The sequence below is a fragment of the Aspergillus neoniger genome (assembly GCF_003184625.1).
Source record: "Aspergillus neoniger CBS 115656 unplaced genomic scaffold BO87scaffold_15, whole genome shotgun sequence".
Taxonomy (NCBI): domain Eukaryota; kingdom Fungi; phylum Ascomycota; class Eurotiomycetes; order Eurotiales; family Aspergillaceae; genus Aspergillus; species Aspergillus neoniger.
In genome coordinates this window covers 768,261-784,188 of record NW_020291143.1, presented here as the reverse complement: position 1 = coordinate 784,188, position 15,928 = coordinate 768,261, and the positions used below count along the sequence as shown (strand labels likewise).

Sequence of the window (15,928 nt, the reverse complement as noted above, 5' to 3'; positions counted from 1 at the left end):
CTACACAGTAGTTGTTCACAAGTAGTAGTGTTGCTACCATGGCCTTTCTGGTTTATACATGTCTGTAGGTAGTAAGCTTGCATCAATGGTAGCATGAAACTGGTAGTACTAATAACTAATCGGACATGACAGCTGGAGTAGCAATAATGCGTCTTGTTGTTCTGGGTATTATTACTACTGATATTCTTCTTCTCTTAGTCTAGCGCGTACAGGAAGGTCTGGATGGACTCTTTGTCCTCGACACACTCAGAGGGTGGTGGTGTTGTTCTCCCACATGGGACGTAACGCCTTCTCGTTTCCTGAATCCGAGTGAGAAGATGCCAACTACTAGTATGTCGAGAAAATCCATGCAAGTGAAGTTCGTATTGAATTCGATGCACGCTATATGTACGTATGTAAATAATACAATAGTGCCAAATTCACCTGTATGTTTGCCACCCAGTCTTTGAACCAAAGCATTGAGATTAAACAAGAAAAGAGAAGAGGAGTAACGGTAAAGTAGACGCAAACGGACAGTCACGGTGAATACAAGGGCCGAGAAGGAAATCAAAATGGTAAAAGAGAAACGAGAAGAGACCATAGCGTTTGTTGAGGTGATGGTCATGATCTCAAGACCACCGTATCAATGAGGTAGAAAAAGAGATAGGTTGAAGATGGTATTGGGTTGTTTCTCGATACGTATGACACATGAGGACGAGGAAGGAAAAGAGCAAAGAGCGCGGTGCATAACAAGACATTCCTATGATATTGTAGCTGTAACAGGCGATGATCGTAAAAAAAAAGGGGAGAATCAGAGGTAAAAGATCGCTTATTCCTGGACGGAATTTCCGCTGGTCACTGTAGGTGGTAGCCGGGCCGTCTGTAGGGCTTCGGGCAATTTCAGCGGCGCCGCGGGAGCTGATTGCAGCTTGTCGAGCTTTTCGCCTCGCAGAACCTTCTCCATCTCCTCCTTTGTCAGTGTCTCGTATTCAATCAAAGCCTTGGTCAAGAGCTCCAGCTCCTCCCGCTTCTCAGTCAGAATGTTGCTAGCGCGGGCACGACCCTCCTCGACTAAACGACGGACTTCGGATTCAATCTCCTGCTTCGTTTCCGATGAGAGGCTGTCATAGTTGCTCGACAGGTCAACGTTTCCGAGCTTCTTGGAGTAGCCGAAACGGGTGACCAAGGTAAAGGCAGTTTCAGTGGCTTGTTGAATGTCCTATTACATGTCAGTGACTACGTACTTTGAGCTAAGGTGTTAAACGTACCGCAGAGATTCCACTGGTCACCTTGTCGGGGCCGAAAACGAGCTCCTCGGCAGCCTTACCGCCCATGGAGACGTCGATATCCGAAAGGTATTCAGTGTAATTTCTCGAGACCATGTCCATCTCAGGCAGGAAGTGAGTCACACCCAAGGCCATGCCTCGAGGAACAATGGTGATCTTGTACAAAGGCGTAGAGGAAGGAGAGAAGTAAGCAACGAGAGCGTGACCGGCCTCGTGGTAGGCAGTGAGGATTTTGTCCTTGTCCTGAATGATACGGCTGCGAGCCTCAGCACCCATCATGATCTTGTCCTTAGCCCAGTCGAAGTCCTTCGGGCCAACCTTGGTTTGCTTGTTACGGCTGGCATAGATGGCAGCTTGGTTAACAAGGTTCTCCAAATCGGCACCAGAGAAACCGGGGGTACCACGAGCAATGACACCAACATCAACATCCATGCTGACCTGGACCTCCTTCATGTGGTGTCGGAGAATATCCATACGACCACGGACGTCGGGAAGACCAACAGTCACCTTGCGATCAAAGCGACCAGGACGCGTGAGAGCCTTATCCAGAAGTTGGGGGTAGTTGGTTGCGGCGATGATGATCACTCCGCTGCTTTGGGAAAAGCCATCGAGTTCAGTAAGCAGTTGATTCAAGGTTTGCTTCACGTAGGCGGCATCCCTCTCGTTCCTCTTGGCACCAATGGCATCCAACTCATCAATGAAGATGATAGCGGGGGACTTGCTGCGGGCTTGAGTGAACAACTCACGAACGCGCTTGGCGCCGACACCCACGTAGACCTCATCGAATTCAGAGCCAGACATGTAGAAGAAAGGAACACCAGCCTCTCCTGCAACAGCACGAGCCAGCAAAGTCTTTCCGGTACCAGGAGGACCAACCAGGAGAACACCCTTGGGCAGCTTGCCACCAAGCGAGGAGAAGCGATCGGGGTTAGTGAGAAATTCGACGAGTTCCTGAAGTTCTTCCTTGGCTTCATCGCAACCATGCACATCGCTGAAACGGACAGTCTGCTGCTGAGGCTGAGCTTCGCTGTTCTGCGGGCCCCTGATGTTCTTCAGGGCACCAGTCGTTTCAACCAAGATTGTGATCATAACCAGAGACAGATAAGCGAAGAAGGCGAAGTAGAACAGGAACTTGACCCATCTGAAGACAGCACTTCCGGTTGACTCCTCCACAACCACGTGCAGAGGATCTTCCTTGTTTCCAGTGCCAGTCTGCTTGACTGCTGAACCGTAGTGGGTAGAAGAACCGAATTGTCCACCGTGAAACTGAGTTGCGACGGCCTGACCGATGGCTTGCAGCCGCTCGGGGCTGACGGCCTGGCCGGACGCAGGGACCGCTACCGCAGAGTCCACGCCGCCAACGCGTTGCAGGGCTTTCATGTAGAGTTCGTCCGTAGCCGCATTGGTGGCAAAATGACCGCTTTTGTACCGTTCAACGACAATGGCAGGGTGGTTTGCACGGAGGAGGGCCTGGTAGAAAGCATTCTGAGCGTTTGCGCTGCTAGGGTTGTTGTTGGCAGTCTTCTCCTTCTGCGCCAACAGATTGTGAGAAGAACCACCAAACAGAAAACGCTGTTGCTGTAACCGGGAGAGACCTTGTACTTGGGGGGCGTGGCGAAGACGGTTGACGGACATGGATATCGTGGAGTAGGAACGAGCAGAGGGAGAGGCAAGATGACGGGTAGCAAGAGACGGCGAGGTCCACATTGTGGTTCCTGGAATGAAGTCAAGTTAGAGCAAGTCTTCCAGGTATAAGAAGAGAAATGTATACCATTGAGCAAGGAGCGAGACCATCCGCTTTGAGTGGTCTTGTTCAAGATGCTTGCCTTCAACGCCTCGGAAGACACAGTAGCCAGGAACTCGGGCAGCTGCACACCACTTGATCCCTATACGTATATCAGCGCACTAGCTCCATCATTCTACGGCCGACTAGGGAGACATACCGTGGAGGTTGCTTCCGCAACCGCGCGTTGAGAGGGCTGAGGGGCGGCATATCCGGAGCGGGAGGAGTGTTCGACGTTATTCCGGGGCGCATTAAACAACCGTGTCATTGACGGCCAGAGATCTGAGGTCACGGCCGCAAGACCCTGCCGGAGAGTCAATAGTTAGCGAAGGCAAGTTCAAGCGTGAACAGATAGCAAGGCTTACCGGCTTGGGGAAGGGGACTTGGAAGGCCATGGTTGTCCGAACTAAAGCGGCACTTGGCCGCGACGTTGATGATAGTAACCCTTCGGCGCGATAGGGAGAGGGTGGGGCACAGTAACGATGACGATGAGATCAATCCTTAATCAAGATACATGCCATCCCCGACCACAACCAGACGACAGATTTGAGATGAAGAGAGGAAAGAAGAGAGGCCAAACCAATGACGATGCTTGGCTGGTCGTTGCTCGGCGGCGAAATTCGACTGCCGACCCGGTGCTCTGCCGGCTGCTGTCGCCCCCCGTAGCCAGTATGTATTGCTGCCTATATGCCTCAGGCATGAAACATCAAATTCCACGCCATTCCCCAAACTTCCCCGCCCGCATGGATGCGTTCTAGAAGGCTGCACCACCAGAGCTTCCCGGAATTTTCCCGCTGTTGACACGGCCATATATCCGGTATATCTGCGTCATGACTTCTCCAACCGTACTCATGCCATGATGATCATGGCCGCGCACGATCCTCAATCCACTTTCTGGACCGTATACGCAGTACCATACAACATGAGTCTTTGCCTGTTTACAACCCGTGGTTCAGATCGGATACCGATGACTAGAACATCATCATAGAGTCAAGCTCGAAGGTGCATCCTCTTTGTCACAATCTATCTATATAACGGGATACGCCCTTCAGACGCCTTCACAACGCAGCTGCGGATTAGATACTTTAATGCTCCTTCCCCTCTTGGCACCTTTGAATCAATCTCTATCTTTGACCTCACCGATCTGGACGGATCTCCGCAACGTGTTTGACATTGATAAGTTGGAGAGAGCAGCGACCGGCATTATAACTAATATGCCCGTGGCATGAACCCCGCTATACGACACATATGATGTCGAAACGGACCATCTTCCTCATGGGTGCGCCCACGTTGCGGAATCTCCAGTGGAATGAAGAGGAGCTGCTGAACGCACCCATATCTCCATTTCATAGTCTGGATACGCAAAACGTAGGCCATTGGCCTTTCCCTGATGGCCAGCCCGTGAAATGGAGACTATTACAGGATCTGCGAAATCCAGGGCTTTCCCCAGAAATCTACAGGTGGGAGCCAGGTCGAGATACTCGCTTCCTCACTATACGGGACATTGCATGCTCTGATGGGACATCGCGGACAAAGCCGGATGATTCAGTGCTCTCGCAGTTCTACAACCATTCATTTACCGTTCATGAAACCTCGGAGATCTCGACTCCGGGGTTTCACTCTGGAGATTCCATGCGCAGTAGTGGTTTATCGGCCGGGACTTCTTTTGCGACAAGCAGCGAGAAGGACGGGCCAACACCAGGGTTACCGATCCAAGGGCCGCTCACCGACCTCCGGGATATCCCCTCTGCGGCGTATCTGAATTCGATCGTGCCGCAGACGATGACGGTGAATCTGATTGTGGCGATTATCGCCATCCACCCTCCACGGCGGGTGGTAACGCGGCAATGGAAGCAAGAGCTGGATCTGGTTGAGATGGTGGTTGGGGATGATACAAGAAGTGGGTTTGGGGTTACGTTCTGGCTTCCTCCTGTGAATCATGCGGTCATGGCTGGGGAAGGTGACGACGAAGGGGAGGCGCTGGGGGTGTCGCTGGCAACGCTGCGTCCACGGGACATTGTTCTGATGCGGATGGTAGGACTGAGCTCCTTCCGGGAACGGGTATACGGGCAGAGTTTGAGGAAAGGGGTCACGAAGGTTAACCTGCTGCACCGCCAGCGGGTCGACGTAACCGAAGCAGGCGGGCTCTACAGTGCGAAGCAACTCCGGGATATTCAACAAGACCCTGCAGCCAAGCGTGAGGAAGATCTGCCGCTGATGAAGGTGAGCAAGGTGCGCGAGTGGATCAGGAGATTTGTGTTCGATCCGGTAGGCGGTGATGGGGGCCGGGGAACTTTTACACGTGGCTTGGCTGGAAAGGGCCATTCACTGCCCCCAGACACGCAGGAGTGAGCAGACAGGCAGGCAGAGAGTGATGATTTATATATAGAAATGGCCTGGAGTAAGGTCTGCTGCCTACTGATTTATACATGGGCTGGGAACTAAGATTCTTCCCTAATATCTCTAATTTCTCGATTCATTATGTTCCTTGTTTAACCTGCAATTCTGAGGCGCTCCTGAAACCTGCCACCAGCCTTAATGAACCCGTGACTACCACTGGGGGCTGTGAGGAAAGGGCGGCAACAAAGAAAACCGGATGATCAGGAGACACGGATGAAATTGATGCTTATTCCTCCTGCATACATTCTGGGTAACCCGCTAAGGTAGGTACTACGTTGTGTGCTAAAATGAAGAGGGAATGCAACCCGACAGTTTGAACGCCATCGGTGGCCAAGTTACTACCAAGTATGAGGCCACCCTTTCATTGGATAATGTGATGGCACTAGGTAGTTCTGGATGGATTACTAGTAGTCTTTTTATTCTTTCTTGCTTTTTTTTTTTTTTTTTTTTCCTTTTCCCATCGACGATAAAATTTACAAAGGGGGATATGCACGTACTGCGTCAATCGTGCGTGCATCAGCTGTAATGTAAGTCTACTTAATAATATTATCATGATCATGATCATGATATGCGAGATTTCGTAATTTGAAGCAAGAATGGCATAATATCACCAACCTCATAACTGATCATAATTTAAAAAAGTTCAATAATAATCAGTTGAAATAAATGTAATTAAGATGAAGACTACAATATTTTATGGAGCTGTAAAGATAATTCAGGGGGCACTGTTGCCCCACTGGGGGCACCTGAACCCGCCGCAGTGATTAGCTGGTTCTAGGCCGTACGATACCCGACTATACCCTAAACGGCAGAACCTGCTGGGCGAAGTGGCGCTGCCGCAAACGTGCGCAGGTTGAACCCAGTGTTCCTGGCGAGTACCAGTGAGTGCCAGTGAGTGCCATCTTCAAGTCACAAGGCTGTAACTCTGCTACACACTGGCCGGTTTAAGGGGTCTTGCCAGTGACCTCTTTTTTTTTGACTTGCCCATAACTTACCGGCCCGTACATACACAGCCATTACGGCCCGCTCTCCCCGAATCGCAACGCCAGGTGGTCTCCTCTTTCTCTTTCTGCCTTCCTCTCCTCTCCTTCTCCTCGTTCTTATATTATATCCCGACCGTTCTTTTTCCTCCTTTCCTTTCCTTTCTCTTCCCTGTCTGTGACCATCCGCTTCAAATCAATCAATCGATCAATCTAATCTCTCCAACGTTCCCATCTTTGCATCGTTGGAACAACTGATCCCTCCTCTTCCATACACTCTCTCCACCTTTCCTTACTACCCCCCCCCCCCCCCCCCCTCTTCCGTCGGCGGGCTTTTGTTCCACCTGTCCAACTCGTTCTTTGCTCCGGTCATTCGTTTGGAGCGAGCCTCCCGATCGCTACTCTACCCTACAATTAATACCTCCCTACAGCAACCATGAAGGGTATGTACCAGTCTACCTAATTGTTCCTTCGGGCTCGCTGACTTTTGACTATCTAGCCCTCATTCTCGTTGGCGGTTTCGGTACCCGTCTGCGTCCTCTGGTGAGTTGATCACCCCCGCCGACGATCGTGACGTCGAACATACCAGTCGATTCATGGCCGGGCCGTGGGAAAGCGCACACAAGCTAACCGTTCTCAATGCTGCCTAGACCCTGACTCTCCCTAAGCCTTTGGTCGAATTCGCCAACCGGCCCATGATCCTGCACCAGGTTGAGAGCTTGGCTGCTGCTGGTGTCACAGATATCGTCCTGGCCGTCAACTACCGCCCCGATGTTATGGTATCGACCCTGAAGAAGGTACAATTGCCCTAGCTGCACGGATTGCCGTCCGCGAATGCTCACAGCCGCCCCTAGTACGAAGAAATCTACAATGTCAGAATCGAATTCTCTGTGGAATCCGAACCCCTCGGCACGGCTGGTCCCCTGAAGTTGGCGGAGAAGATTCTGGGCAAGGACGACAGCCCGTTTTTCGTCCTGAACTCCGATATTATCTGTGACTACCCCTTCAAGGAGCTGGCCGAGTTCCACAAGAACCACGGCAACGAGGGCACCATTGTGGTCACCAAGGTCGACGAGCCCTCCAAGTACGGTGTCGTCGTCCACAAGCCCAACCACCCCTCGCGCATCGACCGCTTCGTCGAGAAGCCCGTTGAGTTCGTCGGCAACCGTATCAACGCCGGTATCTACATCCTGAACCCCAGCGTGCTGAACCGGATCGAGCTGCGCCCCACCTCCATCGAGCAGGAGACCTTCCCCGCTATTGTCAAGGACGGCCAGCTGCACTCCTTCGACCTGGAGGGCTTCTGGATGGACGTTGGTCAGCCCAAGGATTTCCTGAGCGGTACCTGCCTCTACCTCACCTCCCTTGCCAAGCGCAACTCGAAGCTGCTCGCCCCCAACAGCGAGCCTTACGTGTATGGCGGCAATGTCATGGTCGACCCCTCCGCCAAGATCGGCAAGAACTGCCGCATCGGCCCCAACGTTGTGATTGGACCCAATGTGGTGGTTGGTGACGGTGTGCGTCTGCAGCGCTGTGTCCTGATGGAGAACAGCAAGGTCAAGGACCACGCGTGGGTCAAGTCGACCATTGTTGGATGGAACAGCTCCGTGGGCCGCTGGGCTCGGCTGGAGAACGTTACGGTGCTGGGTGACGATGTCACCATCGCCGACGAAGTCTATGTCAACGGTGGTTCCATCTTGCCCCACAAGAGCATCAAGCAGAACGTTGATGGTGAGTGAATTGTCTACATTCACATGGCTCATTGCTAATTTAACTCTTTAGTTCCTGCTATCATCATGTAATCCTTTTGTCACGTCGACATGCCCTTCACCTTCGATATACACCACCTACACTGAAGTCACCAGATGCATAGAAACCGGAGTTGACCGTGTCTTTCTCTTTCGAGCAGTGTAGAACCCAGAGGGGGTTCTAGACAACAGGACGCTGCTTGGATACAATGCGGTCTACGCCTCTGAACCATCTCCCACTCGCACCCGTCCATTCTTACCTTCGTCTTGTGCTCGTCCGTGTCCGCATGCTAGAGGCCTTGATGGTAGAAGCGTGTCTGATTCGGGTCATCCTTACATCCCTTATAATCAATCCCGAGGTCTCTGATCTCTTACCTTGTTCTCCCGCATCTTCCTCCGACGGACTGCGTGTCACCAGTGCTGTTGCTTCTTTTATTTACCGGCTTTTTCTTCTGCTACCTTGTTTCCCCGGGGGATGGTGAGCACATGGACTAATACTCTATCTGATTTTAATGACGTATGTGGACATGGTTAAAAGAATGTAAATACGGGAGGCAGGATCAGAAAAACAATCTTATTATCTCTATTATTACTCTATTCCTCTATTATAGATGCTGCAATATGTGATATGCCCGAACCCATGCACCAGATTATCCCACAGAACTAAGCAGCAGCAGCCTCCTCCCTCTCCAAAATCTCCTCCCACTGCACCCTCAACTCCTCCATCCCCTGCCAACACTTCCTTCCCAACTCCTCAAACTCGACCTTCTCCTCCGCCGTCAAATCCCTCGCTCCACGCTTCCTCCTCCGCAACCGATCCTCCATCACCACCGCCTCCCCAACCACACCCCCATGACCCCAGCCATCCACCTCCGTCGAAACCGCCGTATCCCTCCCCAACCGATCACACGACGACCCCCATTTCACCTTCCCGCCACCATGAGCCCGATACACCTCCTCCGCAGCATCCAGCTCCTCCTGCCGACTAATAGCCAACCACGTCGGCGCACACGCCCCCGCATACGTCGACAGCGTATGCCACGGCGACCCCAACAACCGGGCAATATAAAACGACGCGATCATGCACCAGAACAGCGGCAACGCCAATGGGAGGATCCCCGTTCCGCAGACACCCGGGTGTGAGAGGTACATGCGTGGCTCCTTGCCCTCCCTTTCACCACCCTTCTCATCCACATCATCACCTCCCTTGTGAGGGGTGTAGAACCCCTCCACCCACTTCCTCGTAGAGGGCGTCTCCGCCGTGAGGGCAAGAATATCCGTAAGCGTCTTCGAACTCTCATACGGCACCTTAGACCTCAACCCCTGAATATCCTCCACATTGAAATGATTCACGGTAGCCTCGATACTCGAAACCCAGATGACGCGGCCCGGCTGGGTGGATTTCCGGAGTAGGCCCATGACGCCATGCGAGAGCATGTAGTGACCGAATACGTTTGCCGCGAAGACGCTGCCCAGGCGCGGCTCCTCAGGCTGTGTGGTTTGGGGTGGGGTGATCATCCCCACGGGCGCGATCTTGTGCGCGAACCATGAGACGTTGTGTACGAGGTCGGTCAGAGTTCCCCAGATTGCGCGCGGCCAGTCGATTCCTGTCCATCCGCCGATGCCGGCGTTGAGGACGATGGAGTCGAGTTTGGGGAGGGCTTGGGTGAGGCGGGTGGAGAGCGCGCGGACGGAGGGGAGAGAGGATAGGTCCACGGTTTCGGGGTGGAGGGTTATTCTGCTGGATGAGGTGGGGGAGGAGATCGGGGGGAGGAGTGTTTGCAGGTGGTGAAGGGTTGAGGAGGCTTTTTTGGCACTTCGGGTGGTGAAGATTATGGTTAGGTGGGTGGTGGGTGGGTGGGTTGTGAGGAAGGTGGTTATTAGGCGCGCGCAGATGGCGAGGCCGAGGCCGCTGGTGGAATTGGCTTGTTAGATTGTTTGTGAGATTGTTTGGGGGGGGAGGTTTGAAGGGGTGTGCTGGTGGTGAGGTGGGTTGTAGGGTTGGGAGGGTGCAATTGAGGGATGGGTACCTGTTTGCGCCGGTGACTAGGACGTAGAATTGGTTGTCTAGGTCATGCTGTGGTGGTTCGGCCATGGTGATGGGCCTATTTTTGGTGGGTTGGAGAGAATCGGGCCGGGTTGGAGGTGAAGCTGGTGCTGGATAGTTGAGGATTAATTGGGGATTGTATAAATCTCCGATAAGGGGTGATTACATAAGGGGTTGATAAGGAGTGGGTCATGTGATATGAATGTATTCAGGTACGTTGTGGGGAGCAGCATGTTGATTTTACTTGAGTGTAGAGGAGAAAATGGTAGTGAAAATGGTTTATGGGAGTATAGTTGGGGAGGTTAATGATGGGGAGTTCAGTGGACGATAATCCCGGTCTCATACTACATGGCATATGGCATATGCCATATGCCATATGTATGGTCTGAATAGCTTCACGACACACCCAATCTAGTATACAATGGAATGCTTATATCATCGTTAACAGTACACAATACACATAACATATCAACATCTATTGAAAAATACTCATAGCAAAGTAAATCCGTAAGAACAACTACATACCCACCTCTTCTTACCAATCTACCTCCAATCCATCACCTACTATACTGGTATATACTTCTACAGATCCACTCACCAACCCTCATGACCAAAACCCACCAAATAATCCTATCAAATAACATAATACAGCTTACACCTACAAACCTCACCACTCACACCAATCCTCCAACTTACTACCTACGCTATATTCCTCCCAAACCTAAATCCAACCGCCTCCAGACGACCCAACCAACCAAGCCCCCTGTCACCTCGTATACCCTCCTCTTCATCTGATATATCATCGTCCTACGAGGATGAAGTTTATTTTTGCACACACACATATACACACACATACATAGTATGAGATAAGTTATCAGCATCATCATGCGGCTCTTTCACACCCAACCATCCATCATCGCCACATAACCATACTACAGAATAGGATGGTCGAGAAGCTTAAACTATAATTAGTGTTAACGAGTGAGTGGTTTACGGTTTAGATAACAAAACAGTTAGTTAAATGTGATGCGATGTGATGTGCTGGTCTTACTCATATCATACAGCATGATCGTGATTTTGCCACTATGCATACTGCACATACATACAACTACTCATTAAGAGAAGCGAATGGATAATCAACATCCAAGTAGTAAGTAGTTAGCAAGTATCAATTTGTAAAAGCAAAGTACCAGTGGCAAAAAAAGCCGTTTCTATTTGCATTAACCCAACTCGCCATACATATTTATGATCCCACACATACCTACCTACCTACTTACGACGACCTACCACATCCACATACATCCACATACATGTACATACATATACATATATGAACTAGCTGCAAACCTACTAGATGCCTCGTCGCTGCCTGACACTGACACACACACGTCTAGATCTATCTATATTAGGAGCGAACTTGGAAGTAGGCAGAGATGCATCAACAGCTTTAAATTTACATAATGAGTTGAGTTGAGGTATAATTGGCTTCATGGCTGGCTGGCTGAAGGGGCTAGACGCCTCCCAGGTGCCTGTCAAAGTTTAAATTAGAGAGTAAGTACATACATGGCGAGCAGAGAAGTTGGTATGCATGTATGTGTGTGTGTGTGTGTGTGTGTTTTCGGGGTTTGGTAGGTAGGTAGGTAAGGTTTTTTATTTTTTTTCGGGATGTGGTTTGTGCAGATGAGGTTGATGCATGGAATGGGGAGAGAATGTGTGGAAGGGAGGTTGTTCATTGTAGATACAGATGATGTTGCTGTGGTGGTGGTGATGATGATGAGGCTCGAGTATACTTTTTTCTATTGATGTAGGTGAGGCGTGGTCAGGTTTACTAGTTAGTGTTGATATCTGAGCATTGGTAAGCAGTAAGCAAGCTAGCTAGCTAGCGACGAGCGATAAGATGAATAGATAACCACTACTATAGTCGGTATGGGGCTATGAGCTTGAGCTATATGGACCGTCTGATATAAGCAGCTACTATTTCAAACGCGGGGGCGTCCATCCAGAACACTCGAAAAGGGCAACCAGCGCGGGTTTGCGAGTCTGCGAGTCTGGAGAGACAGTGACAGCGCCACCAGCTAAACTAGTTCCGAATCTGACAGGCGAGGCGTCAAGACGCGAAGGAATAACCCGACCATTTTCACCAAATCGGGGTCAGCCCGTCAGCACCACACGCCTCCCCCCCTTCGTTATTATCCTGATTTGCTTAGCAAACAAGAACAAGCAGCGGACCTATCGAACCCAGACCTCTGTAGACGAGCTCACATGGGGTTTGCCCAGCCTGTCATGGTGTGGATTATGGGGTTGTTTTGACCAGGATGAGACACAGCCACGCCCGAACAGCTGCACCCTGTCATTAAAGTTTGGGGGTGGGAAAATGTCCAATCAGATCGTCGACTGAGCTCGGTAGAATCTACCAGCCGTCTATGACCAATCAGTGTCGCGCCTGCATAAACAAAGTGGAAAAGGGAGGCAATGCCGGAATTAGCAAAAGAACGACTGTTATTCAGGGCTGATGTTGATAGGAGACGCGCGATCTCTGCAAGCGAACCAATGCAGTAGCAACGCCGATTGATCAGAATCTGGGATATCTTTTTTATTTTCTCCCTCATCAGGCTATCGATTCCATCCATCCACAGCGGCCTCTGCAATAGCCTATTCCAGAATCCAGACCGTATCGAAGCCGAGGACCTGCAAGGGGGGTGGGTAGAAAGACGCGCCCAGGAAAATCCACGCTTACCCGGCGCGCTGCTAACGGGATAACTTGGAGGGGAAGCAGAATTATTCTTGGCCAGAAATTAAAAAAGCACCTCCAGGATGGAGGGGATTGAAGTGGCCCAGTGACGAGCACTCACCGACTTATTGGGTTATTTCAGGCTTACGAGGGACCGGGGTGGATGGATGTTAGTAGACTAGTGATGCTTCCGTATAGTAGCGGTGGCCCGCGGGAAGGAAGGAGGGTGTGTGGGTGAAGAGACAACAGAAATAATAAAGGAGGGTGAGCCATGAGTAAACTAGCATCGTTATTGAAAGCCGGCTGATCGAGTCGCTGCCCGGTTCTTGGCTATCTCGTAAGGCTAACATGGTCGTGCAATCATCATCTGCGCCTGTGGCAGCTACGGTTGCGATTCGCTTGGAAAATGTCGCGATTGAAATTAATCCCCCTCCATGAAGCCGAGCCGAGAGCAGCCGTTTGAGCAGGCAGGCCACTGGCAGAAAGCATGCGTGGCTAGAGCTTGCGTTGACCAGGCGCGCTGCTTTCTTGGGATTGGGAGTTATGTATGCACATCGGAGATTTTTCTAGGCAATTGGATGCCTATCGTCCGAGATGCCGAACGCATGTATGTCTAGCATCGTCAGGGAAAGAACAGGTTAGTGGTGAGTAGGCTAGTGGCTAAGTAATCTATCGACCTGGTTAGTTAGTTTAGTCGTGATTAGTTAGTTGGGAGTAGTCTAGCGGCCGGATGCAATGCCCTGGTGCGACATCGCGTATAGCTCCGTTGCGCATCATGCTTTGAGCAGACAGATACTCGTTAGTGAGCAATGGATTAGTCCAATCTAGTCGGTTGCTCATATGGGGAAGCGGAGTATACGGATGGGCCCGCCAAAACACCGGCGCAACACAAGAAAAAAGGGTTGGACAAATCGAAGCTCCGCCAGTCCACCAGCGAATTTCTGGATGTGATGAGCTGGAATTTCTTTCCGACATCCACCCGGCCGGAATTAGCGCCCAACTGTCCACGGCTACTGCTACTGCGCGTCATCCATGTCGCCCCTCCCCTTCTCCCAGATGATAACCAGGCAGCGGTGACGGAGATAAGGCTAGAGAAGTCCGAAGTCGACAATTTCGTAGAGTATACTGAGACACTGACAGACGGAGGATGGGCGATTGATTTCCTTGGCCTGAGGCGGATGGGCAGCAATGAGCAATGAGTGGAGGAGAAGGGATATTAGACAGAATTAGTGAGGGAGCTAAGTCGAGAGTAGTCCTGCCTTGCTAAATATACTAGTAGAACAGTAGTATATATTATAGTAGTGTAGTAGATGAAGGTTACATACCACTGTTCTTTCTAATGCAGTGTGCGATTCCCAGCAAGTGTCGGTGACTAGTACTCACTCCGTAGACTAGTATACTAGTATATTAGTAGACCACGAGCCGGGGTGACACTACTCCGGATCATCCACAATGAAAATAAAAACGAGGTTGATGGCAAGTAGTAGTGATGATGAAGGCAGGAATGAAGTTGCGTGTGACAGACGGTGCTAAAGACTTGCTAAAGATGCTCCCGAGCGACAATCTTCCCCCAATGCGGGGTATGTAGAAAAGGAAAAGGACGAGGCAACCAGCAGCAGCTCCCGATGGAGAGCGAGTCAAGGCTGGAGGATTTCATTTCCCCTTCAATCTCCTCCCGACCATCTGACACCCGTCCGGTTTCCCTCTTTGCCAGCATCAACACTAGACCGGGATGTTCATTACTAGAGGTTACCATTTACCAGGAAGTGAAGGGGCATAACTTTCCTCTCGGTCGGGATCTCCCGTCTCCTTCTTCTACGTTGCGTTACGTGTAGTTACTAGTTACTAGTTACTAACTCATTTCTTTTTTTTGGTCCCTCTGTCTGACAGCCCAGCCTTATTCGGGATATACTATCATTCAATCAACTTCACCAGACTTGTAACCATCCTGGTGTATCACCTCGGAGTTCCTTTCTCCTCTCGCTTCATACTACTAACTAGCCAACCTTCTCTCCTCCAGCCTATCTTTGTTTAGTCTGGTATAATAAGTTAGTTAGTAGTTAGACTAATTGTAGCGTGGCCATGCATGAATTCCTAAAAGCACTGCCCACACTTTCCACCCCACCCTCATTCATCTCCTCCCTCCCATCTTCTTTTCTTCCCCTTCCCTCATCCAGCTTACGCATCACGAATCACGAATCACATATCCTAACCCCTGGTGGGAACAAGCAACCCACCACGTAATTTCGGTCGAGCTCGGTTAACCATGTGTCTTGTCTACTGGCGTTACGTCAATTGCGACCGGGGACAAGGGTTCAATTTCAGTTCCCAGCGAGGAGAAGCCGCTCAGACACATGATGCCGCCGGTCTGCGACTACGGGTTTACCGCGGCGGATGAACCACCGACCAGGTGCCTGGGATTCCTTTCCCCAGTGCTAACGGAAGCTGTTGTCTCAGGTTGATGGAGGAGACTGTAAGCTGGTCGACGTCATCGTCATCATCATCGTCATCGTCCCCTCGATCTCGTCGACGGATGCAATTGCATGCCAGTCCGTATGGCACGAATGCTCTTCCCTCCTCCTCCTCCTTCTCCTCCTCCTCCTCCACACCCTCGAGGTCGGATGTTTTTCCCCTCCTTTCCCGTTCGTTAGCTGCCACGCCAGTTGACCGGGGAGATCTTCCCAAAAAGCGGAGAAGCAGTGTCCATCTCTCATGGCAAATCAAGGTCTTGCAATCACCTTATGCGAAAATTGCCTTTTCCGGCCTCGCTTTTTCTTTCTTTCTTTATCACTTTTACCCCTCGTCTTGTCAATCCATTGCCCGTCCCTTGCTGATCTGTTGTTTCGTTTCGTCCATCCCTCCCCCCAATTCCATCCCCCCCCCCCTCCCCCCCTTCCCCCCTCCCCCCCCCCCCTGTCAATCCATTGCCCGTCCCTTGCTGATCTGTTGTTTCGTTTCGTCCATCCCTCCCCCC

At 51.1% G+C, this 15,928-nt stretch overlaps 4 protein-coding genes across 4 annotated transcripts; 2 read left to right on the top strand and 2 right to left on the bottom strand.

The window, feature by feature from the left end:
* Window positions 1-808: 808 nt before the first annotated feature.
* On the bottom strand, window positions 809-3,443 carry BO87DRAFT_308097 (i-AAA protease YME1; the record flags this gene model as incomplete). Its single annotated transcript, XM_025619419.1, has 5 exons — window positions 809-1,198; window positions 1,248-2,980; window positions 3,037-3,151; window positions 3,209-3,352; window positions 3,414-3,443. The coding sequence occupies 5 exons, from the start codon at window positions 3,441-3,443 to the stop codon at window positions 809-811; spliced, it is 2,412 nt and encodes an 803-aa protein (XP_025480135.1).
* An 853-nt stretch (window positions 3,444-4,296) lies between these two features.
* BO87DRAFT_396906 (uncharacterized protein) lies at window positions 4,297-5,400 on the top strand (the record flags this gene model as incomplete). The annotated part of the gene is made up of 1 exon (XM_025625271.1): window positions 4,297-5,400. One exon carries the CDS (start codon window positions 4,297-4,299, stop codon window positions 5,398-5,400), a length of 1,104 nt encoding a protein of 367 aa, XP_025480134.1.
* Window positions 5,401-6,819: 1,419 nt separating this feature from the next.
* BO87DRAFT_358750 (mannose-1-phosphate guanyltransferase) lies at window positions 6,820-8,730 on the top strand. The gene is made up of 4 exons (XM_025621485.1): window positions 6,820-6,871; window positions 6,928-7,225; window positions 7,283-8,159; window positions 8,211-8,730. Exons 2-4 carry the CDS (start codon window positions 7,124-7,126, stop codon window positions 8,228-8,230), a joined length of 999 nt encoding a protein of 332 aa, XP_025480133.1. The 5' UTR covers window positions 6,820-6,871; window positions 6,928-7,123; the 3' UTR covers window positions 8,231-8,730.
* A 79-nt stretch (window positions 8,731-8,809) lies between these two features.
* Window positions 8,810-10,308, bottom strand: BO87DRAFT_334453 (3-keto-steroid reductase). The gene is made up of 2 exons (XM_025620443.1): window positions 10,207-10,308; window positions 8,810-10,088 (listed from the first exon to the last, which is right to left on the bottom strand). Exons 1-2 carry the CDS (start codon window positions 10,269-10,271, stop codon window positions 8,840-8,842), a joined length of 1,314 nt encoding a protein of 437 aa, XP_025480132.1. The 5' UTR covers window positions 10,272-10,308; the 3' UTR covers window positions 8,810-8,839.
* Between the last annotated feature and the right edge of the window lie 5,620 nt (window positions 10,309-15,928).